Genomic DNA, 24,975 nt, shown 5'->3' with positions numbered 1-24,975 from the left:
GGCCAAGTAATCTCATTCTTGCCATCCACAAGGGAGGCTTGGATTGTGTTCCTGGCTTCTTTCTTGGGTCCTGGGCATGGTGGGTTTTCTCTCTCTCTCTCTCTCCTTCACAGATAGGTAAGTGAAATACAGTAATTTGCTTTGAAATATTACTTTTGGTGTTAAGCAATCCTAGCCACTGTAACCTGTAACTCCAATATCAGACTCACGTCAGAAGCTGCAGCCTGCTTGGTGGCTCCCCTGAGTGCACCTTCTCCCCCCACAACAACAGGGGAGCCTAGAGTCCTTCTCCTCGGCATGCCCCCATCAGTAAGCATTCTTCACAGTCGTCACACAAGGGGAGGAAAGGGTAGACAGCTCTGATTTTATGGTGAAGCCATATAAGTGTCCACATTCTATTAGCTTGAACCCAGCCACATGGCTCAAACCTAACTGAGAGGAAGGCTGAGGACGGCGCCGCGGCTCACTAGGCTAATCCTCCGCCTGCGGCGCCGGCACCCCGGGTTCTAGTCCCGGTTGGGGCGCCGGATTCTGTCCCGGTTGCTCCTCTTCCAGTCTAGCTCTCTGCTGTGGCCAGGGAGTGCAGTGGAGGATGGCCCAGGTCCTTGGGCCCTGCACCCACATGGGAGACCAGGAGAAGCACCTGGCTCCTGGCTTCGGATCAGCACGGTGCACAGGCCGCAGCAGTCATTGGAGGGTGAACCAATGGAAAAGGAAGACCTTTCTCTCTGTCTCTCTCTCATTGTCCACTCTGCCTGTAAAAAAAAAAAAAAAAAAAAAAAAAAAAAAGGAAGGCTGAGACAGTGTTAGAGTTTTAAAAAGACCTTGTCTCCTCTATTTCCCTCCCAAGTGGCACAAGAGCTAACACACTCGAAGTCTGCATTAAATTCCCTAAATTCCCTATCTTGTTATTTTTTTTTTCAGTTTTAATTTCACCTTTTGAAACCTCATATTTTCCTGTGTGTGTGTGTGTGTGTTTAACAAATGCCATTGGGAGATTTTGTATTTTTTTTTTAATTTATTTGACAGGTAGAGTTATAGACAATGAAACAGAAAGACAGAGAGAAAGATCTTCCTTCTGTTGGTTCACTCCCCCAAATGGTTGCCATGGCTGGCGCTGCATCAATCCAAAGCCAGGAGCCAGGTGCTTCCTCCTGGTCTCCCACACAAGTGCAGGGACCAAGCACTTGGACCCTCCACTGCACTCCCGGGGCCACAGAAGAGAGCTGGACTGGAAGAGGAGCAACTGGGACTAGAACCTGGCGCCCACATGGGATGCCAGCGCCACAGGCAGAGGATTAACCAAGTGAGCCACGGCGCCGGCCCTGAGAGTTTGTATTTTTTTAAGGATATATTTTATTTTATTATTTTTTCTTTTACTTATATATTTATTTGAGAGGCAAAGTTACAGACAGAGAGAGGGAGAGATCGAGAAATTTTTCTTCTACTGCTTCACTCCGCAGATGGCCACAACAGCCAGAGCAGGGCTGATCCAAAGCCAGGAGCCAGGAGCTTCTTTTAGGTTTCTCACGCAGGTGCAGGGTCCCAAGCACATGGGCCATCATCCATTGCCTTCTCAGATGCATCAGCAGGGAGTTGGACTGGAAGCTTAGCAGCCAGGACTTGAACCAGTGCCCATATGGGATGTCAGTGCTGCAGGTGGCTTTACCCATTACACCACAGTGCCAGCCCCGAGACTGCATATTTTGATTGTCAATTTTATTGATCACCTTTCTTAATATTACATTTCTTGTGTGTTTTGGAACTTGGGCTTGCCAGCTCACTTTTTAAAAAATATTTATTTTATTTATTTGAAAGACAGAGTTATAGGGAGATGGAGAGACAGAGAGAGAGGTCTTCCATCCGCTGGTTCACTCCCCAGATGGCCGCAACAGCTGGAGCTGCGCTGATCCGAAGCCAGGAGCCAGGAGCTTCTTCCAGGTCTCCCACATGGGTTCAGGTGCCCAAGGACTTGGGTCATCCTCTACTGCTTTCCCAAGCCATAGCAGAGAGCTGGATGGGAAGTGGAGCAGCTGGGACTTGAACCAGTGCCCACATGGGATGCTGGCACTGCAGGCGGTGACCTTACTCACAGCGCTGGTCCTTTGCCAGCTCATCTTGAATGGAAGTACCCTCCACTATCCAGGTGCTTTGTGGTTGCCTCTGCTCAGCCCCTTGGAATTCCAGCTGGGCACCAGGTTTGGCAGTGGTGCGTTGGGTCTCCTGTCCTGTTGGCAACACCAGGGAGAGTTAGATGCCGCCTTTTCTCCAGGTGATGACTCAGGGATCCAGCCAGTGGGTGACATGTTCAAGTCCCAGCTTCAGGGCCATGGAAGTGTCTTCTGCCTTCTCCCTTGGGTCTGCCATTTTTCATAGGTTATAGCCCCAGAAAGTCCTCTGCAGCAGTTAAAACAAAGCCGAGCTGGTTTTCATGACTGGAAGAGTCCCGCTCCAGCCCCTGGTTTGGAGCAGGATTGCTCTCTACGCCAACAGGATTCAAACTCCTCACTGCCACTGTCTGCTTCTACACCCAGGGCCCAGCATCCCCTGTGTTTCAGCCTGTTCATGGGATGCTCACCTCTGCTTTCAAGGTGGGCTTTCTCTTTTGTCTCTCTCTCTTTTTGTGAAGGGATTGCTTCCTGGCATGCGCTGCAGGCACCAGCTGGGATGCGCGTGGAGAAAGTAAGCATATCCACCCGCTCTCAGATTCAGCACAACTTGATTCTGACTCCTAGCACCCTCAGAGCTGCTCCCTTTCCACCTTCAATCAAACCCGTGTTTATAAACCCAATGGCTCTGTTTCTATTCTCATACAATTTTACTTTTCAGAGCATCAGATGCGGTTCTGAAAACTCTTTCTGGTTTAACTTGACTCCTGTCTCCAGGTTTCCTTCTCCCAGCTCCTCACAGCAGCTCTAACTCGGATGTACGGTAGAATCTTAAACGTGTAACTCCTTCCACTTCCTGGTCTCCTTTTAAACAACCTGATATTTCAGATCCAGATGCTTGACGTTAAAATTTTTCTCTATTTCCACGCTGGGGGTAATTTGTTAATATTTGCATTAAATTTCTTGGGCAGGCGCCGCGGCTCACTAGGCTAATCCTCCGCCTAGCGGCGCCGGCACACCGGGTTCTAGTCCCGGTTGGGGCGCCAGATTCTGTCCCGGTTGCCCCTCTTCCAGGCCAGCTCTCTGCTGTGGCCAGGGAGTGCAGTGGAGGATGGCCCAGGTGCTTGGGCCCTGCACCCCATGGGAGACCAGGAAAAGCACCTGGCTCCTGGCTCCTGCCATCGGATCAGCGCGGTGCGCCGGCCGCGGTGGCCATTGGAGGGTGAACCAACGGCAAAGGAAGACCTTTCTCTCTGTCTCTCTCTCTCACTGTCCACTCTGCCTGTCCAAAAAAAAAAAAAAAAAAAAAAATTTCTCAACCACATAGCACAGTTTTCTTCATTCTTCTCATCAATTCTTATCCGTAAAACATCACCTAATTCTTGAGTTCTTTATTCCAATTCATTGCGATCTTTCTTCAGGTGATTTTTGAAGATCAGTACTGGAGAATTACGTTTCTCAAGCCTTTTATTCTTGAGACTGTTTGTTTTGTTCTTACGAGGAACATATGGTACACACAGGGTATTGAAACCTCTGCCCACACTAATGGTCCACTACTTCTAGCATCAGGGTAGGAGGCAGTCTTTCACTGTAGCTGTGTCTGCTTTGTTTTGTTTTAGATATCTTGTCTCAGTCTCTGAGAAGATTGTTTTTAAATGGACACCAGCTCCTTTTTTAAAAGAAAATTCTATGTCTAGAATTATATCTCTATCTATTTATGTATATCTATCTATCATCTATCTATCTAATCAATCTATATAGAGAGATTGAGAGAGATACCTCCTATCTGCTGTTTTACTCCCTAAATGCGTGCAAAAACCAAGTCTGGGCCAGGCTGCAGTTGGGAGAAGGAACTCAGTTGGGGCCTCTAATGTGGATGGCAGGGGCCCATTCACGTGAGCCACCACTTGCTGGCTCCCAGGAGGGAGTTGGGTGCGGAGATGGGGCTCAAACAAGACACTTCGAAATGGGATGAGGGCACCCCAAGTGGTATCTTAACTCCGGGCTGAACACCTGCCTCCTATGTCTTTCTTCAGACTTGAACTTCAGAAACTTCACTCAGGGCATCCTGGTGTGGGTGGGGGTGGACGGTCTTGCCTGTCTTGTGGAGCGCTTTCAGCTGAAGGTTTTCCTGGGTCAAGTGACAGATGTTTCTCTTCACTTGGTTCTCTCCCTGGGACTGTTATTATAATGGATATTCCACATGTCCATGTTCATACACACTGTGTCCTTTTCCTCTTGCTATTTCTCTTCTGTGTCCTGGGGGGAAGTCTTGAGACTATCCTCTGATGTGTTCATTGGATCCGGGTTGTTGCTCCAAACTCCCGTTCCCCATAGTTCTTGTGTAGAAAGCAAACACCCTTGAGAGGGGCAGATCATTGCTTGGTTGCATTTTCAGGGGGGTGGGTTCTCCATAACCTTCTTTTCAGTGACTGCAGAGATGCCGAAGCATCAGGGTCCTGTTGAGCGACAGTGGACCAGCCCTGCCCCCTTCACACTGGCTGGTGACCTCCAAGGCTAAGCATACGCCCCTGGGGAAGGCAGAGTTCCTAGGGCTCTGAGATGGCCCGAGGGAAGGGGACTCCTTTTCTTACAACTACATCATGATTAAAAGAGCAGTAGCAGGTAAAGCCGTCACCTGCAGTACTTGCATCCCAAATGGGCACCAGTTCAAGTCCCGGCTCCTCCACTTCCGATCCAGCTCTCTGCTATGGCCTAGGAAAGCAATAGAAGATGGTCCAAATCCTTGGGCCCCTGCACCCAATGGGAGACCCGGAAGAAGCTTCTGGCTCCTAGCTTTGGATTGATGCAACTCTGGCCACTGCGGCCATCTGGGGAGTGAACTAGCAGATGGAAGACCTCTCTCTCTCTCTCTCTGCCTCTCTGTAACTCTGCTTTTCAAAAAAAAATATATTCTTTTTTCTTTTTTTTTTTTTTGCCAGGCAGAGTTAGACAGTGAGAGAGAGAGAGACAGAGAGAAAGGTCTTCCTTCCGTTGGTTCACCCCCTAAACGGCCGCTACGGCCTGCGTGCTGCACCGATCTGAAGCCAGGAGCCAGGTGCTTCCTGCTGGTCTTCCATGCAGGTGCAGGTCCCAAACACTTGGACCATCCTCCACTGCCTTCCTGGGCCACAGCAGAGAGCTGGACTGGAAGAGGAGCAACCGGAACAGAATCTGGTGCCCCAACCGGGACTAGAACCCAGGGTGCCGGTGCCACAGGCGGTGGATTAGCCTAGTGAGCCACGGCGCCGGCCTAAATAAATCTTTTAAAAAGCTGTCTTGTTTGCTTTCTTTTAACACAAGCAATAAGAGGAATTTTAATTTTTGAATGTTTTTAACTTGGCATTCAGTAAAGGAGGTTGGGAGAGAGAAAGGAGGAGGTGATGGAGAGAAATTGGGCTTGTGCTGTGTGTTGGGGAGGGCTGAAGGAAGAGACATCTGGAGAAAGTTGGAGGGGGGGATATAAATGCCTAATGAACATTGATCCCGTTATTTGCTGTGTGGTGTCTATTGGAAACCTTTCTTCTGGCTTGCCAGCAAATCCTTCAGTAAATTATTACTCTAAGCAGCGGTTGATGTGGTTTTATTGAAAAAAAAAAAAAAAACCATGCTTACCGATATTTCTTTCCTTCGATCGACATCCAGCATGGTGAGACAGCTGCGTCCGCCTGACCGTCCCTTCACTCTTTTTTCAGCAAGCGCTCCTGAGCACCTGCTCTGTACAGGGCACGGCGTAGCTCTGCGGTTACGGCAGAGAAGAGAACAGTTCAGATGGCCACCCACGAGGAGTTATGATCGTGAAGGAGAAGACGGAGCGGTTGCGTGGAGCTGGGCCTGTGATGGGAGAGAGGTTCCTCCTGCAGCAATGAGTCCCCCTGCCCTGGGAACCCTTGGAATTTGTCCAGGTCCTTACCTCTTTCACCTCTCATCATTTGCCTGTGATTCCTCCCGGGATTCTCAGCTCTGGATGCTTGCTTCCCGTCCATTGGCTAATGCACTTCTCAGTTTTACCCTCTGGGCTCCAAGCTCTGTGTCCGTAACTTTCCAACAGGTCCTTGGGATCAGTCCTCATTCCCATGTGGTTCTGCTGTCTGATAGTACCCCCGGTCTGCCAGAGGGATCCACTCCCAGTTTCAAACCAGGAACATGCCTGCAGGAAAATCCAGCCCTTTTGGCCAAGAACAGCTGAACCCATGTGCAGACTCCGGAAGGCAGAGCCACACACACACGGCTCTGGTTCTCTGCCCGCCAGTCCTGTTCCCCAGAGCACTTCCATGCTGTCACTAAGGACAACTCCACACAGGGCAGTCTGCTCTCGGGATGATTGAAACCATTAATAATTTACCCAACTCTGGCTGCTGCCTGTCATTAATTATCACTGTGGTAATGATGTCTCTCTGGAGAAAGGAAAATATAATTCCCCCTTGAATGCAGGCACTGTGTAGACAGATCATATTTCATAAGTAAATCACGGGTGGGTTTTTGTCCTTGAATTCGTTTGAACTCTCCCCTTGCAGAGACAGAGGAGGTGGAAGTAGGCGTAAGAAGCTGGAGGGAAGCGGGAGACTGTTGGTGGTGGTTATCAGTGTCAGTGTGTAGCCCAAGACTGATAGTAAGAGGGGGCTTCTCACCCTTACTGGACTGTCTTTTTTTTTTTTTTTTTTTTTTGACAGGCAGAGTGGACAGTGAGAGAGAGAGACAGAGAGAAAGGTCTTCCTTTGCCGTTGGTTCACCCTCCAATGGCCGCCGCTGCCGGCGCACTGCGGCCAGCGCACCATGCTGACCCGAAGCCAGGAGCCAGGTGCTTCTCCTGGTCTCCCATGGGGTGCAGGGCCCAAGTACTTGGGCCATCCTCCACTGCACTCCTGGGCCACAGCCGAGAGCTGGCCTGGAAGAGGGGCAACCGGGACAGAATCCGGCGCCCCAACCGGGACTAGAACCTGGTGTGCCGGTGCCGCAAGGGGGAGGATTAGCCTAGTGAGCCGTGGCGCCGGCTTGGACTGTCTTTCAGCAGAGGTGGGGACCTTCTGCAAATGAGGCACCAAGAACTAGACACAGCCTTCTAAAGCAAGAGTGCCCAGTAAAGCCACTGATGCCCTGGCCAGATCACCACCCTTGCTATAGAAGATGGCACCCCCCACAGGAGCTGACTTTGTTGATTCATGAAGCAATGCATCAGTTCGTATGCATGAATAGCATCTGAAAACTATAAAGTACTCAGTAAGGGTCAGCCATTCCAAAGAATAAAGGAAGTTCTGCCGTGTTCTGTGGACTTGTGTGTTAGTGAATGCATTCTGCAAGATTTGCTCCATGATGTGTCCCTTGCAGATGTCATGGGACCTAACAGAGGGGTTTCACTAATGCATCCGAGCAACTGTTTGGCCAATCATGTCCTCTTTGCAAGAAGGATCAGAGAGCTCTGAGTAGAGTCCCAGATAGGATGCTCCAGACCAAGGCAGGCAGGGGGCTGGAGGCTTTGGAGCTGGTGTCGTTATTGCTCTGGACGGGTGACAATTTTATTGAGCAGTAAGAGAACATGCATTCAGCCAACAAGTATTTTAATAACAAGCTCTATCTTAGATGCCAAAACATTTTTTTCTATTTTAACCTACTACTAACTTTATTGCTATTTTCATGAAAACTGAGTAAAGAGAAAACAAGAAAATCTGTTAAACCTTTGAGGGCTTTTTCCTTTCTGAATCCTCCCCAGGAAGCTGAGTCTTGGTGTTCTCTGTGTACGTCCCTTTTATTTTATTTTTTTAGAGCTTTATTTATTTATTTTAAATTTATTTGAGAAGGGGCGGTTGAGCTCCCATCTGCTGATTTACTCTTCCAAAATGTCTGCTATGGCAGGTGCTGGGTCAGATTGATCCAGGAGCCAGGAACTCCATCTGGGTCTCCCACGTGGGTGGCAGGAACCCAAGTATCTGGGTGATCACCAATGTCTCCCAGGGTCTGAATTAGAAGGAAGCCAGAACTGGGAGTGGAAATGAGACTTGAATCTAGGCTCTCTAATGTGGGGTGCAGGCATTTTAATCACTAGGCCAAATGCCCCTTCCTGGATGGTTCAAATTATAATAAAATCTACACAACATTTGTTATTTAAAAAATTCCTAAGAATACATTCCAATGACACAACATGCTTCACAATGTCGTGTAATCATTACCACTATTGAATCCTAAATGTTTCCTTTGTTCCTAACAAAAATTGTGTACCCACTAAATGATAACTTCCCCTTAGGCCTTCCCTTCCATTCCTGGTCACTTCTACTTCCTGTGTGACTTTGCTTATTTTAGGTGCTTCACGTGAGTGGAATCAAACAATTCTTATCCTCTGTGATTGTCTTGTTTCACAAAGCACAACGTTTTTCACGTTGATCCATGTTGGAGTACATGCCAAGATTTCATTCCTCTCTGTGGCTGCACGATATTCCACTGCACAGCACCTGGGCTTTTTCACCTGCTGGCTGCTGGGTGTATTGGTATACAGATACTACTTGGGAGTTTCTCGCTGGAGCTATCTCCTTTGGAACGCTTCCCTCCCTTCATGCAGAGAGAAAGGCTGGGAGTCTTTTGTCCCCTGCTAGTCTTCCTCTTCCTCCTCCTTCTCCTAGGAGAATTCCAGGGTGAGGCCATCCAAGAAAGATTCTTCATATTTTCCCACAGGTTTCTCTTCCCTTTTCTCTTCTCACCATGGTTGAGAGCTTGAGGACTCAGAGAGAGAATGGGCCTAGGGACCACGGGAGAGAGAAGCCACTCACATGGGTTCAGCCAGGCTGCTCAGGCCAGTGTAGAGCAGCCAAGGCAAGACCTTCTGCCATAGGATTCCGTCTACCCCTCCAGGGTGCCACAGAGAAGGGTGAGGGCAAAGCCCTGCCCAGTAATGCAGCTTTGGCTTCATCTTCTCTGTTGATGTCTCTTCCAGGAACCTGGTTGAGGCCTCATGGTCTCAGCAGACAGGTGCATGGAGTTTAGGGTCTCATTCACTTTTTTATAAAAAAAATTTATTTTCTTCTTAGACTGACATCTAAGTGTATGCTGCAGCTGGAGCTGGGTGTGTTCCCAGGAAACAGTTGCACACGACTGTTTGTCCCACAGCCCTGGGGCCGCCCCCTCAGTGATACTGCAAGCTGCACCTGCAGCTGCATGCTGTTGAGCAGTGCCCACCATGGAGCTGGTTATACTTGAGTTTTGGAAGGAGAAGAAGTGGTGTCTGGGTGAGGGCAGGTTTCGTTGTGATCTCACACTACTCCTTGTGGTAGTGTGGATGCAAGGATGCGTCTCCTTGTACACAGGGTCTCAGGTCGAGGTCAAGGCTATCGCACTAGGTGACAATGTGACAGGTAGCATCAGGGGTCTGATTTGGATGAGGCCAGAGTAGGCCCATCCAGAACTGTCACCCTCAGGGCAGTCACACTCCCTCGGTCAAGGCCGTTGCAAATGGTAGAGGACATTGAAGGCTGCCTCTGGAAAGTGGGAGCCAAGGCTGATGCTCATTCTTAGAATTTCAAAAGACTCCCCTCCAGTTTGGCTGAGTTCTCAAGCTTGATGCCAAGCACATGAGTGATCATTTTCTTCTTTGTCCTGGTTCCAAGAGTTTTCTTTTTGGTCTGTCACTATAGAGAAAATAGATATTTCTGCAAAAGATGAATGCATAGCATGAGGAATATTTGTGTTCACGATGTCAGAGAGATAACACATTGCAAAAGGCAAGAACACAAAATCTGTACCCTGATGGCCTGGGTTTGGATCCTGGCTCCATTATTTAGGTAAATAACCTTAGGCAAGTTGCTTAGTCTCTTCGAACTTCATCTTCTTCACCTGTAAATTGGACAAATAAATAATAACAACTCTTAGGATAACTAGGAAAATGAAACAATAATGTGTACTAAGTGTGGGGAGCAACTGGGAGCAACTCGGACTAGACTAAGTTACTGGAATTAAGACTTATTCTATGCATCTGCTCTCCCACAATATGGCGCTGAGAAGGGAGAAACAGCTTCTACACAGCTGCCTCCAGTTCAACCAATAAACTGTAGGACCTGCTCCTGATTGGAGGAGAGCAGCGTACTCGGCGTGTGGGTAGCAGAGTTGGGATTGGTGGAAGAGGACTATAAAGGAGGAGAGAGACAACATGCACCAGGAACATCTAAGGGGAACATCTATCTGAAGGAACACCTGTGCAGCCCCTGAGAGAGCCGGCTGGCGGTGTGCCGCTCCCCCGCGGAAGTGGGGAAAGTGGCTAGGGGGAACTGCACTTCCACGGAGGTGGAAGGGACGGTAGCCAACCCGGGAAGAACCAGCAGCAAACCCGGGGAGGGCCGAGCAGACAAAAGAACAGCGCAGGGTCCTGTGTCGTTCCTCCATGAAGACGGGGAGCGACATAATGGTGCCGTGACTCAGATAGGAAACCTAGGCAGGGTTCAGTGTCGCTCCTCCACGAAGAGGGGGAGCGACAACTAAGTACTTAGAACCTGAATATTTTATTTGCTTTTATTTTATTTCATTTATTTGAAAGGCACAAACATTGGAGAGTGAGAGGAAGAGCAAGAAAGAGAGATCTCATCTACTGGTTCATTCTCCACATGCCTGCAACTCCACATGCCTGTTGGGGCTTGGCCAGGCCAAAGCTGTGGGAGCTGAAAACTCAATCCAGTTTTCCTACATGTGTGGAATGATCTATGTACCTGAGCCATGACCAGTGCCTCCTAGGGTGTGCAATTTCAGGGAGTTGGAATTGGGAGTGGAGCTGGGACTTGAACCCAGGCACTTTGATATGGGATGTGTGCATCTCAAGCAGTGTCATAACTACTGCAATAAATGCCCACCCATACTTGCTTTTTCTTTTTAATGATGGCTACTCCTTTCCCTCCATAGCTTCCCAAAGACAAGGATGCTGTGTAGTTTGCTCGCCATTGAATCCCCAGAGATAAGCATGATGCTTGGACCACAGTGGAAGCACAACAAATATTTGTTGGATGAGAGAATTCTTTGAAATGGCTCAAGGTTCTTCAAAGTCAGGGGAATGAAATGGTTGGGGAAGTGCAGGGCACTGGGGTTGAGGATCTGTTGTGTTCCTCTGGGTCCTCGAGGGACGGGCTTGGCATGTACTGACTGCTGCGCCAAGGCCTCTGTGTTCTGCTCTCTTTGGGGAAATAGAGAAACTGAGAAGCACAAAGGAATGGAATTGAGAGGAATGCTTGCTACGAGCGGCTGTGTGCACAGCTCACGAAAGAATGTGGACTGTGTTTCTCAGCAGAGTCTGAAGATGAATTCAGAAGATCAAGGTGACAGCAGGTGATGGGCATGGCAGTGGAGAGTTTAAGTAGACGAGAGGGACATGAAGGAAGGACGGCAGCTTGGAGACGATGGTGTTGCTCGGGTTAAGGTGGTTAGCGCCTCTCCACACCCAAGCTTAGGGGATTTTTCGTGTTTCCAATTCTTGTCAACACTGTCTCCCAAGGGAGCTTTTTGATTGCAGCTGCAGGATTCCAGACAACAGACACAGGTTCACTAATAACCTAGTTATATAAAACATAAGTGTCCCTAACTCTCCACCCCAAGTTGATTCATCCACATTCTAATATCAGAGAGTAACACGAATAAGCTGACCATACAGGGCGTCTGGACTATAGGCAGTGTCGTCTGATGGTGGCTGGGAAACATTTGCCTGCACTGGGAAAGGATTTGAAGATTGTAAGGTGACAAGTGGTTGAGTTGGTGCCTGAATTACCTCCTTTGCTAAGTATCAGGCTGAACATGGTCACTATTGGCAACTCTGGGAAAACTGGATACAAAGACTTAGCGTCCACAGTCATTGACCTTGGGCAGAGCAAAATGAGCTACGTTTTGGAAGACACTCCAGGCTATCACTGTTTAAAAAAAATAAATAAAATTACAAAGGAAGAAATATCTGTTGGTCAGTTGAGCAGTAGACCTGACTGACCTGGGTGGGAAGAGATATTTTTGGTAGCAGTTTAATTTTTCAACACCTTTATTGAGATGTGACTCATAGACTATGTGGCTTAATGCATGGGTATTGCTATAAGGAAATGCCTTGTAGCCTCTTTATCAGGTTTCTAATCCCGTCTGCGAGGTGAATTAATGACCTCCTAAAGACACTGCCTCTTAAGATGATCATGTTGGTGATTAACATTGGGGAAATGTCTATTAAGATCTTTTGCAAATTTAAACATTGGGTTATTTGTGTCTTTATTGTTGAATTGTAAGAGTCCCCATGCATTCTGAAGAGTGGTCCTCCCTGATCACATACATAATTTGCAAATATTTTCTTTTGTTCTCTGGACTTACTTTTCCCTTTCTTGACAGTGTCCTTTGAAGTATCTGTTTTTAATTTGTAATGTTAATGTAATTGTAATGTAATCTACCTTATCTATTTTCTTCATTGCTTGTGCTTTGGGTGTTAGATTTAAGGAACCATTGCCTAAGGTACAAAGAATTACTCTTCTGGTTTCTTCTGGTTTCGTGTTTCTAGCGCTTGCATTTAGGTCTGCGCATTAGTTTCTATCGCAGCTGTAACAAATTGAGGAACTTCGTACTTAGCCAGTACACATGTGTTGTCTTTGCGTTCTGAACGCAGGAAGTCTAAACTGGAACTCACTGGGTTAGAACCAAGGGCGCAGCAGGCCTGTTTTCCTTCTGTAGGCTCTTGGGGGAGCGTCTGTTTGTTTCCTTTCCCAGCTTCTGGAAGAGGCTACCCATTTCTTGGGCTCACAGTCAAAGCAAGGTCTCCCACGTTGCCCTTTGCGACTACTATTTGTAGAGTTCATTAGAAACTTTTTATTTCCTTTACTTTTTTAAATAGAATTATACGTATAGGAATACTTTAAAAAGCTCATGGGAAAATGGGCTTTACAAGTTAAGTTTAGGGCAGGAGTTTGGTGTAGCGGCTAAGAAGCCAGTTGGATGGCTGCATCCCTTATTGGAGAACCTGGGTTCGAGTCCCAGCTCCACTCTGACTTCTGGATTGCTGCTAAGTCAGCCCCTAGGAGGCACTGGTAATGGCTCAAGTGACTGGGCCTTGCCACCTACATGGGAGACCCACAATGAGTTCCCAGCTCTTGGCTTTGGTGTGACCTAGCCCCAGGTGTGTGGGCATTTGGAGAATGACACAAAGATGTGTTTGTCTTTGTCTTTCAAAAAAAATAAACAAATAATTTTAGAAATAATGTAAGTTTATTTGGTACAAAAAACTTTAAAATCTGTGCGTTTTTTCTTAATACACATTCTATTTGCAGACTCCTTGTATTTATCACGTACAACACAAAGTTTTAAAGTCACACACAGTGAAGAATTTGTGAAATCCAATTAACATTATAAATGCAGGCCGGCGCCGCGGCTCACTAGGCTAATCCTCCGCCTAGCGGCGCCGGCACACCGGGTTCTAGTCCCGGTCGGGGCTCCGGATTCTGTCCCGGTTGCCCCTCTTCCAGGCCAGCCCTCTGCTGTGGCCAGGGAGTGCAGTGGAGGATGGCCCAGGTGCTTGGGCCCTGCACCCCATGGGAGACCAGGAAAAGCACCTGGCTCCTGGCTCCTGCCATCGGATCAGCGCGGTGCGCCGGCCGCAGCGCGCCGGCCGCGGCGGCCATTGGAGGGTGAACCAACGGCAAAAAGGAGGACCTTTCTCTCTGTCTCTCTCTCTCTCACTGTCCACTCTGCCTGTCAAAAAAAAAAAATAAAAAAAAATAAAAAAAAAAATAAATGCACACACACACACACACTTTACATAGCTATCATTTTCTGTGGTGAGAACACTGAACACACCACTTCCAGCACTTTTTTGAGAATACAGTCTATCATCACGTGCTGGAGTCACCATGCTGTGCTTTAGATCCCTGGAATCTATGACTCTTACCTAACTGTCATCTTGTATTGTCTGAGCAGCAACTCCCCACAGTGCCCTCATCCCCAAGCCCCTAGCCTCTGCTACTCTCTACTTCTATGTGATCAGCTTTGTTGATGCCACACATGAGGGAGACCATGTGACATTTGCCTCTGTGCCTGACTTGTTTCATTTAGTATAGCATCTTCCAGTCATTCATGTTCTCTCCAGTTGCTGTATTTCCTATTTAAATGGCTGAGTAGTGTCCATTGAATGTGGATATGTGTGCATCACATTCACTTTACACATCGATTCGCTGATGGATACTCAGGTTGATGCCATATTTTAGATGTCGTGAATAGTGCTGCAGTAAACATGGAGGTGCAGACATCTCTGACATACTGATTTGAGTCTTCGAGCTGATCCTGGAGCTGATCCATCGAAATCAGGAGCCAGAAACTCCATCCAAGTCTCCCATGTGAGAGGCTGGGAGCAAAGCCGGCACTTGGGCCATCCTCTGCTGCCTTCCCAGGCATAGCCGCAGGGAACCGGACTGAAACCAGAGCAGCCAGGACTCAAACCGTGGCTCTGATCTGGGATGCCAGTGTTGCAGGCAGCAGTTACCTGCGGCACCACAATGCTGGTCCCAATAGTTCCATTTCTAATTATTTGCAGAGCATTCACAGTTTTCCACAATGACTGTACTAATTAATATTCCCACCAGCAGTGTGCAAGAGTTCCCTTTCTCCACATCTTCACCAACATTTGTTGTATTTTGTCCTTTCTATGATAGCCGTTGTAACACATGTGAGGCAGTACTTCATTAGGGTGTTGACGAGGCATTTCCCTGATGCTTAGTGATACTGAACATTTCAAAATGCTGGTCATCTGTGTGCCTTGATTTGAGAAATGTCTGCTCAGGTCTTTCCCCCATTTTAAATCAGTTTTCTTGCTATTGAATTGCTTGGGTTCCTTACAGATTTTAGTTATTGACTCTTTATCAATATAGTTCGCAAATATTTTCTCTCCTTCTGTAAGCTGCTTCTTCACTCTGTTGATTGTTTTCTTTGCTGTGTAGAAGCGTCTTATTTAGACTTACCCATTTTTTACTTTGGCAACTGTTGCCTGTGCTCTCGAGGTCATGTCTAATGATCCCTGCCAGACCAATGTCATAAAACTTTCCTGCTATGCTTTCTTTTAGTAGCTTTATAATTTTAGGTCTTACGCTTAATCTGCAATCTATTTGAAGTTGATTTTTTTGTAGAGGGTGTAAGATAAGGTTCTTTTTTTAAATATTGAAGCAGCCTCTTATTTATTTTTTTAAAAAATTTTAAAGACTTATTTATTTATTTGAAAGTCAGAATTACACACAGAGAGAAGGAGAGGCAGAGAGAGAGAGAGAGAGAGAGAGAGAGAGAGAGAGAAGTCTTCCATCCACTGGTTCACTCCCCAGTTGGCTGCAATGGCCAAAGCTGAGCCAATCTGAAGCCAGGAGCCAGGAGCTTCCTCCAGGTCTCCCACATGGGTGCAGGGGCTCAAGGACTTGGGCCATCCTCTACTGCTTTCCCAGGCCATAACAGAGAGCTGGTTCAGAAGTGGAGCAGCCGGGAGTCGAACTGGCACTCATATGGGATGCTGGCACTGCAAGCGGCGGCTTTACCCACTATGCCACAGGGCCGGCCTCAAGATAAGGTTCTAATATCATTTATCTGTATGTGGATAGTCCATTTCCCCAACATTGTTTTTGAAGATTGTCCATTCCCTATTGTGTGTAAATGCATGGGTCTATTTTTTTTTTTTTTTTTTTACAATGTTGCTGGAACTTTTATTATCTCAGAAATAAGCATTCTATGTACTTTGAGATGGTTAAAATAGTTATTTCTGGATTTCTGTAACAACGTTTCTCAAAAATAGTGATCATTTCAATAATCACACAGATGTTCCTCTATTCACTAAAGACCCCCCCAAAATAACTCTTATCAAAAAACATACAAATGTTCCAAGAAAGCATACATGATGGTCTATATAAACAGAAGGAAAATTCTGCCGAAGGAAGCTAAGTTTTTTATTTTTAAACATATTTCATAAAGACAGACTAGTTTTTCTTTGCTTTTTAGTGCTTACTCTGAGAGGGAATGCAAGAAACAGTTTCAGGAGAAAAACTGCTTTCATGATCTCACGTGTAAGCCACAGACAGACTTTTCTGATAAAGGCTTTAAAGTCTGATGAGATGTGAAAAGCAAGCTTCTATGCAATCTGACATTTCAATAAATATACAAAAAAAAAAAAACCCTCAATAACTCTGAACATGTTGTTTCTATAGGTAACAGAAGCAACAAATCTCATGGTCTGTACTTTTGAGAACAGCTGTGTAAAGATACTTTGTTTTAGGAGATTCGGAAGTAAAACTCACATATACATAATTCCAGCAGGAAATCTCCACACGATACACATTTTTGGGCATCCCAATATTGTCCTGACAAGGAAGTCAGCCACGACCACACCTGCATTGTAAAGACAGCCCTGAGAAGCAACAGCAGGAGAATCCAACCCCTGTGCCAATGTTTCACCGAGGAACACAAAGGCACCCATCACTTGCTTCTTTTCAAATACTGAGACATCTCTCATTGGCTCATCAGTCACACAAGTGCCATGCTCAAGTATTCAAAACAAACTGCGGGTGACCCTTTACTTCTCCCTGGTTCCTGTACCAAACCTCTACATCGATTATGACATTGCTTGCAATGTTCTGCATTCTAAACAAACATGTAGGGAAATGTCACAAGAATGCTGATTTTTACTTAACCTTGCAAATGTAAAGATAGGTGAAATACTTAAATTCTTGTAATAGAATCTTACTTTCCACATTCACTAAAACATTTTAAAATTCAAACATGAGAATTGGAAATATGAGTGCTTATTTGGAAGAGAACTAATGAATTTATTCTCTAGAAGAAAAAGTGACTGGAAGCATGACATTACTGGAACATTTACACAGGCTGACATGTTATCTTCTGAACTTCAAAGAAAGCTGCTTGTACAAACTAGTTAATGAACACCTGCTCCTATTTAACAAGCAAGACATCTGATGTAGTAGAGAAGCCAGAGCCGAGTCACTTCACTTCTTTCTGTTGCTTCCAGTTGCTAGCATAGTTGCAACTCGCATAAATATATTTAACGTATCCATGTAGATTCCCAGCATGGAATTGATGGGATCATATTTCTGAATTCCATACATTGGTGCTATTTCTGCACGCTTGATTACTTTCTGGGTATCATACAGAAGGAACATACTGAAGAGAACTAATCCACCGTACACTGCCACTGAGTACAAAGTGGCACCAGCCACAGAGGTTGGTGGCAGGAACATAGATCCCACAGAGGACGCAAAGACGAGACCCAGGCCTACTCCCAGCGGGGCTCCCATGTTCAGAAACTTCTCACTGGGTGCACACATGGCCACAGTGGAGAGGCCTCCCACAATGCCAGCTGTGTACCATGCAGCTCTGATGAGAAGAGGCCCCCCGAGAATTGTCAGAGGAGCCACTACTGCACCCATCACACCAGAATGTAGCAGCCATGCAAGATGCTTTGGGCCTGGGCTCTGCTCATACGATATTGACTGTACCAGCATTCCAGCTCCAATCATGGCTGCAAAGGTTGCACCAATGGTCACCCAGGAGCCTTTCATCATGAAGTTCATGAGGACAGGAGTCCTGGTGACTGCCATGGCAGACAGAGCTGTTAGACCAATACTTCCTGCTAAGTACATGTAGGTAGAATGGATTCTATCTTTCACATACTGAGGCCAAATTACAGCTTTTTCAATAGCTCCAATCTCATTAGACATTCCCAAGCCATAGTAGCACAATGCTCCAAGACCAACAGCAGCCCCTCCAGCAACAAACCATCTTCCCATCTGATCAATTTTAAATATTTTTTCCACTGATGGTTCCAAAGCTGCCTCTTTGAGGTCTTGGCCAGTTTTCCCACGTCGAGCCCCAATTCTTGTCTTGGTGGCATATTCCCTGCTTGGTGTTATGAGCCACTGTTTCTTGGTGATGGAATTCTTCACAACGGGAGAAGCCTTGGTGAAAGCTGGGTGGAAAACCCTGGAAGGCAGTGTCCGCAGACACACAAGCCTTGCAGCCAGCATGGTGGTTCAGCACCAGGTTTACCAAGCAGATCTGAAATGCTCAGTTCCCGGTCACCTCCACCACGCAGTTCCCCTTCCGGGCCGGCGAAACGCGCACGCGCCCACCACCCCGGCCCCCCGCCCGCTCCTTACTCTATTTCTGAGCTCTCTATTCTGTTCAATTGGTCTGTATGTCTGTTTTTATGCTAGCACCATGCTGTTTTGGTTACAGTAGCTTTGCAGTGTATTTTGACTTCAGGTAGTATGATGCTTCCAGCTTTGTTTTCTTTGCATTAGATTGCTATTTAGGATCTTTTATGGTTTCACACAAATTTTAGAATTTTTTTGTGTTTTTGTGAAGAACATCATTGATATTTTAATAGGAATTCACCTGAATTTGTAGCTTTTTTTTTGTAGCATGGTGTTTTAACAATATTGATTCTTCTACTGTACAAGGGATATCTTTCCATTGATTTGTATATTCAATTTATTTCACAAGTGTTTTACAATTGGCAGTGTAGCAATATTTCTCATCATTGGTTACATTTCTGTTCAGTTGTATCTTTTAGGCAGCTGTCATAAATGGGATGATTTTCTTGATTAGTTTTTAGGTAGCTTTCTGTTATTATACAGAAATGCTACTTTTTGTGTTCTGTAATTTGGCTAAATCACTGTTTTTAAAAAAATTTCATGTATTTATTTGGGAGGTAGAGTTACAGACAGAGAGGTAGAGAGGGAGAGGAAGGTCTCTGCTGGTTCTCTCCCTAAATGGCCAAAATGGCTGGAGTTGGGTCAATCTGAAGCCAGGAGCCAGGAGCCAAGAGCTTCTTCCAGGTCTCCCATGTAGATGCAGGGGCCCAAGCACCTGGGCCATCCTCTACTGCTTTTCCTAGGCCATGGAAGAGAGCTGGATCAGAAGAGGTCAACTGGGACTTGAACCGGTGCCCATATGGGATGCTGACACTGCAGATGGAGGCTTAGCCCTCTGTGCCACAGTGCTAGCCCCTCTTCATCAGTTTTTGTAGTTTTTTGGTGGCATCTTTAAAGCTTTCTACATATAGAATCATGTCATCTGCAAATGGGGACAATTTAAAACTTCTTCTTTTCAAATTTGAATTCCTTTTGTTTCTTCCTCTTACCTAATTTCTTCCTCTTACCTAATTTCAAATTTGAATTCCTTTTGTTTCTTCCTCTTACCTAATCTGTCTGGGGCTTCCTGTACCCTGTTGAATATATCTTGTTCTGGATTTTAGAACAACTTTCAATTTTCCTCCAAAAAGTATGTTAGATGTGGGTTTATTAGACTTGTATATAGTCTTTTAAAATATTTTATCTATTTTTTATTTGAGAAGTAGAGTTACAGACAGTGAGAGGGAGAGATAGAGAGAAAGGTCTTCCATCCACTTGTTCACTCCCTAATGACCAAAATGGCTACAGTTGCCAATCTGAAGCCAGGAGCCAGGAGCTTCCTCCAGGTCTCCCACACAGGTGCAGGGGCCCAAGCACTTGGGCCAATCTTTACTGCTTTTCCCAGGCCATAGCAGAGAGCTGGATTGGGAGAGGAGCAGCTGGGACTAGAACTGGTGCCCATATGGGTTGCTGGTGCCATAGGCCCAGAATGAACCTACTGTGCCACAGGGCCAGCCCCTGTATATAGTCTTTATTGTGTAGAGTCACATTCATTCTATACTTAGTTTTTTTTTTTTTTTTTAATCATGAAAGGGTGTTGAATTTCTTTAAATGTTTTTGTCCTTCCTTCTATTAATGTGATATATCAGTTTATTGCTTTGCAACATGTTGAGCTATCCTTACACCTCTGGGATGAGACCCAGTTGATCATGATGCCTGATCTTTTTAATGCACTGTTAAGGGGCCAGCGCTGTGGCAAAGTGTGTAAAGCCACTGCCTGCAGTGCTGGCATCCCATATGGGTGCTGGTGCAAGTTCTGGCTGCACCACTTCCAATCCACCTCTCTGTTACGGCCTGGGAAGGCAGTAGAAGACAGCCCAAGTCCTTGGGCCCCTGCACCCACATGGGAGATCTAGAAGAAGCTCCTAGCTCCTGGCTTTGGATCGGCGCAGCTCCGGCCATTGCGGCCAACTGGGGAGTGAACCAGCAGATTGAAGACCTCTCTCTCTCTCTTTATTTTTTTATTATTTTTTTATTTTTATTTTTTGACAGGCAGAGTGGACAGTGAGAGAGAGAGACAGAGAGAAAGTCTTCCTTTGCCGTTGGTTCACCCTCCAATGGCCGCCGCAGCCGGCGCACCGCGCTGATCCGATGGCAGGAGCCAGGTGCTTCTCCTGGTCTCCCATGGGGTGCAGGACCCAAGCACTTGGGCCATCCTCCACTGCACTCCCTGGCCACAGCAGAGAGCTGGCCTGGAAGAGGGGCAACCGGGACAGAATCCGGCGCCCCGATCGGGACTAGAACCCGGTGTGCCGGCGCCGCAAGGCGGAGGATTAGCCTAGTGAGCCGCGGCGCCGGTCTCTCTCTCTCTCTCTCTCTCTCTCTCTCTCTCTCTCTCTCTCTGCTTCTCCTTCTCTCTGTGTAACTCTGACTTTCAAATAAATAAATAAATAAATATTTTAAAAATGTGCTATTATGTTTGTTGGTGTTTTGCTGAGGATCCTTGCACCCATGTTCATTAAGGGTGTTAGCCTATAATTTTCTTTGTTGCATCCATTTCTGGGTTTGGGATCAGGTTAATGGTGGCCTCATAAAATGAGTTTGAAAGCATTCCTCCCTCCTCAACTTTTGTGAAGGATAAGTTGATTCTTATGTAAAGATTTGATAGGGGGTTGGCATTGTGGCGCAGCAAGTTAAGCTTGGCTGTGAAGCTGGAATCCTATATGGACACTGGTTTGAATCTTAGCTGCTCTACTTCTGATCCAGCTCCTTGCTAATGAGCCTGGGAAAGCAGAGGAAGATGGCCCAAGTGCTTGGGTCCCTGCAACCCACAGAGGAGACCCAGATGGAGTTCCTGGCTCCTAGCTTCAACCTGGCATAGCCCCAGCCACTGTGGCCATTTGGGAAGTGAATCAGCAGATAGATAGAAGACTAATTCATTCTCTCTCCCTCTCTCTCTCTCCCTCTCTCTCTCCCTCCTCCTCCTTTTTAGCCGCCTCCTCCTTTTCCTCCCCCTCTCACTCTGAACTCTGCTTTTCAAATAAATAAAATAAATCTTTAAGAAAATATTTGATAGAATTAGGTAGTGAAAGCTTCAGGTCTTGGGCTTTTATTTGGTGGAAAACTTTTTTTTAAAGATTTTATTTATTGGCCAGCGCCGCGGCTCACTAGGCTAATCCTCCGCCTGTGGTGCCAGCACCCTGGGTTGGGGCACTGGTTCTGTCCCAGTCCAGCTCTCTGCTGTGGCCCGGGAGGGCAGTGGAGGATGGCCCAAGTGCTTGGGCCCTGCACCTGCATGGGAGACCAGGAGGAAGCACCTGGCTCCTGGCTTCGGATTGGCGCAGTGCACCGGCAGTGGCAGCCATTTGGGGGGTGAACCAATGGAAGGAAGACCTTTTTCTCTCTCTGTCTCTCACTGTCTAACTCTGCCTGTCAAAAAAAAAAAGATTTTATTTATTTATTTGAGAGGTAGAGTTATAGACAGTAAGAGGCAGAGACATAGAGAAAGTCTTCCATCTGTTGGTTCACTCCCCAAATGGCCGCAATGGCTGGCGCTGTGCTGATCTGAAGCCAGGAGCCAGGTGCTTCTTACGGGTCTCCCATGTGGGTGCAGGGGCCCAAAGACTTGGGCCATCTTCCACTGCTTTCCCAGGCCACAGCAGAGAGCTGGATTGGAAGAGGAGCAGCCGGGACTAGAAGCGACGCCCATATGGGTTGCTGGGGCTTCAGGCAGAGGATTAACCTACTGCACCAAGGCGCCAGCCCTGGTGGAAAACTTTTTATTTCTGATTCAATCTCTGCATCACCAATATGTTCAGATTTTCCATTTCTTCATAGTTCAATCTAGGTAACTTGTATATGTCAAGGAATTCATACATTTCCACTAATTTATTCAGTTTTTTGTATAAAATTATTCATAATAGTGTCTTCTGAGTCATTGAATTGCTGGGGTATCCATTGCAATGTTTCATTTTTTATTTCTGATTTTATAAAAATTTTCACTCTTGCTTTCTTAATCTGTGTATTTTTTATATTAAAAAAATTACTTATTTTGTGGATTTTTTTGTTCTAGTCTCTATTCCATTTATTTGTTCTGTGATTTTCTTGCTTTCTTTTTTATATTAATTTTGGGTTTAGTTCTTGTTTTTTCTAATTCCTTAAATGCAACATTAGATTGTAATTTTAGATCTTTATTCTTTTTTTTTTTTTTTTTTTGACAGGCAGAGTGGACAGTGAGAGAGAGAGACAGAGAGAAAGGTCTTCCTTTGCCGTTCGTTCACCCTCCAATGGCCTCTGCTGCCAGCGTGCTGCAGGCGGCACACCGCGCTGATCCGATGGCAGGAGCCAGCAGCCAGGTGCTTATCCTGGTCTCCCATGGGGTGCAGGGCCCAAGCACCTGGGCCATCCTCCACTGCACTCCCTGGCCACAGCAGAGAGCTGGCCTGGAAGAGGGGCAACCGGGACAGAATCCGGCGCCCCGATCGGGACTAGAACCCGGTGTGCCGGTGCCGCAAGGCGGAGGATTAGCCTAGTGAGCCGCGGCGCCGGCGATCTTTATTCTTTTTAATTTTGGGTGTTTACTGCTGTAAACTTCCTTCTTAGAATTGCTTTGGTTACATCCCATACATTTTGGGATGCTGAATTTCTATTTTTCTCCCAATATACCGTTAAATTTACTTTATGACTACTTCATTTATCCATTGGTTATTTAGGAGTGTGTTGTTTAATGTCCATGTATTTGTGAATTTTCTGAAGTTTGTCCTGTTATTGATTTCTGATTGTATTTCATTGTGATCAGAAAAAATACTTTATGTAAGTTCAATCTTCTTAAATTTGTTAAGAACTTCTTTTGTGGCCCAACACATAATCTATTTTAGAGGCTATTCAATGTGCACCGGAGAAAAATGTTGTCTTTCAACAGGATATTTTGTATACGAGTTGGTGTTATGTCTGTTTGGTCTAGAATGTAGTTTAAGGCCAATATTTCCTTATTGACTTTCTATCTGGATTTTACTGAAAAGAAGTAATAAAATCACCTGCTTTTAATGTGGTAAGCCTCACCCTCCCTTCAGATCTAATCACATTTACTTTACATACTTAGACACTCTGATGCTGGGTGCTTATTATATCATCTTTGTCAATATAATAACCTTCTTTGTTTCATCTTACAGTTGTTGACTTAGTGTCTATTTTATCTGATTTGACTATGGCTACTCCTGCTCATTTTTGCATGGAATATTTTTCCCATCCTTTCACTTTTGATCTGTGTGTCCTTGTAGTGAGTCTCTTGTGGGAAGCAATTAGTTTTTTTAAAAAACCCGGTTAAGCCACTCAATATCTTTCAATTGGAGAATTTAATCTGTTTATGTTTGAGGCAATCATTGATAGTTAAGGATTTACTACTGCCATTTTGTTAATTATTTTCTATTTATTTCGTAGATTTTTATTTTTCTTCTTCCTTTGTGTATAAGTGGTTTTCTCTGTTGGCATAGAGATAATGAGCTTTTGATTTTCATCTACTATTGATTTTGGCTTTGTGGTTACCATAAGGCTTACAAAACATCTTAGAGTGATGGTGGGTTATTTTAAGCTGATATAAACTTAACTTTGCAAGAAAAATCCTCTACATTTTTACTTTCTTCCCTCACATTTTGAATTTTGGATTGCACCATTTACATCTTTTTATATTGCATATTTCTTATCAAATTGTTGTAGTTATTATTTTTAAGTGGTTTTGTCTTTTAACCTTTATACAAAAGATAAAAGTGATTTTTGCATTACCATTACAGTATTAGAATATCTTACATTTGACTGTGCACTTACTTTTATGGTGAATTTTATGCTTTAAGTAATTTTTGTGTGACTTATTGGCATCCTTGCTTTTGGCTTTAAGTGCTCCCTTTGATATTGTTTGTAGTACAGGTTTCATAATGAAGTTCTCTCTCAGCTTTTGTTTTTCTGGGATGGTCATTCCTGTATTTATTTCTGAAGGTAGACTTGTTGGCCAGAACATTCTTGGTTGGTTGGGAGTTTTTCCCCTCAGCAGCTGGACTGTAACATCTGAATATCTCTTTGCCTATAAAGTTTCTGTTGAAAGGCTTTGCTAGGTGTATGTAAACTCATTTATATGTTATCTTCTCCCTCCCCCTTTAAGCTGCTTTTAGAATTCTCTCTTTGTCTTTAACTTTTGATGGTTTTATTACAGGTCTTGGAGTGGTCTTATTTGGATTGAGTCTGAATTGAGACTTGGCTTTCATATACCTAGATATTTATGTCTTTCTTCAGATTTGGTAAGCTTTCTTCTATTATTTTTAAAAATAAAATTTCTACCCCTTTATTATTTTCTTTTGTCCTTTTAAGTTCACTGACTTTAACATTGCTTTTTTGATGCTGTTCCATAAGTCCTATAAGCTTTCTTCTTTATTTGCCATTCGTTCTTTCTTATCTGACTACATTTTCCCAGAAATCCTATCTTTGAGTTGACAGGTTCTTTCTTATACTTGTGGTCCACTGTTGATGATCTCTATTACGTTTTTTGTTTTGTTCGCTGTATTTTTCAGCTCTTGGAGTTCTCCTTGATTTAAAAAACATTTTCTCAATTTCTGTTAAGTTTCTCATTCTGGTCACTTACTGTGTTTTTTTTTTTTTTCACCCCTTTTGATTGTTTCGCTTTTGAAGTTGGATGAACTTCATTAAAACAGTTACTTCATATTCTTTGTCAAGGAATTCATACATCTTCAGTTCTTCAGCATCAGTCATTG

At 45.3% G+C, this 24,975-nt stretch overlaps 1 protein-coding gene across 1 annotated transcript; it reads right to left on the bottom strand.

Annotated features, from left to right (window-relative positions):
• Window positions 1-15,991: 15,991 nt before the first annotated feature.
• Window positions 15,992-18,233, bottom strand: LOC100338096 (growth hormone-inducible transmembrane protein). Its single transcript, XM_002721105.5, has one exon. It carries the CDS (start codon window positions 18,104-18,106, stop codon window positions 17,069-17,071), a length of 1,038 nt encoding a protein of 345 aa, XP_002721151.1. The 5' UTR covers window positions 18,107-18,233; the 3' UTR covers window positions 15,992-17,068.
• Between the last annotated feature and the right edge of the window lie 6,742 nt (window positions 18,234-24,975).

The sequence above is a fragment of the Oryctolagus cuniculus genome, chromosome 14 (assembly GCF_964237555.1).
Source record: "Oryctolagus cuniculus chromosome 14, mOryCun1.1, whole genome shotgun sequence".
NCBI lineage: Eukaryota > Metazoa > Chordata > Mammalia > Lagomorpha > Leporidae > Oryctolagus > Oryctolagus cuniculus.
Note: the sequence above shows the minus strand (reverse complement) of the source record. Positions and strands in the feature narration are given on the sequence as shown.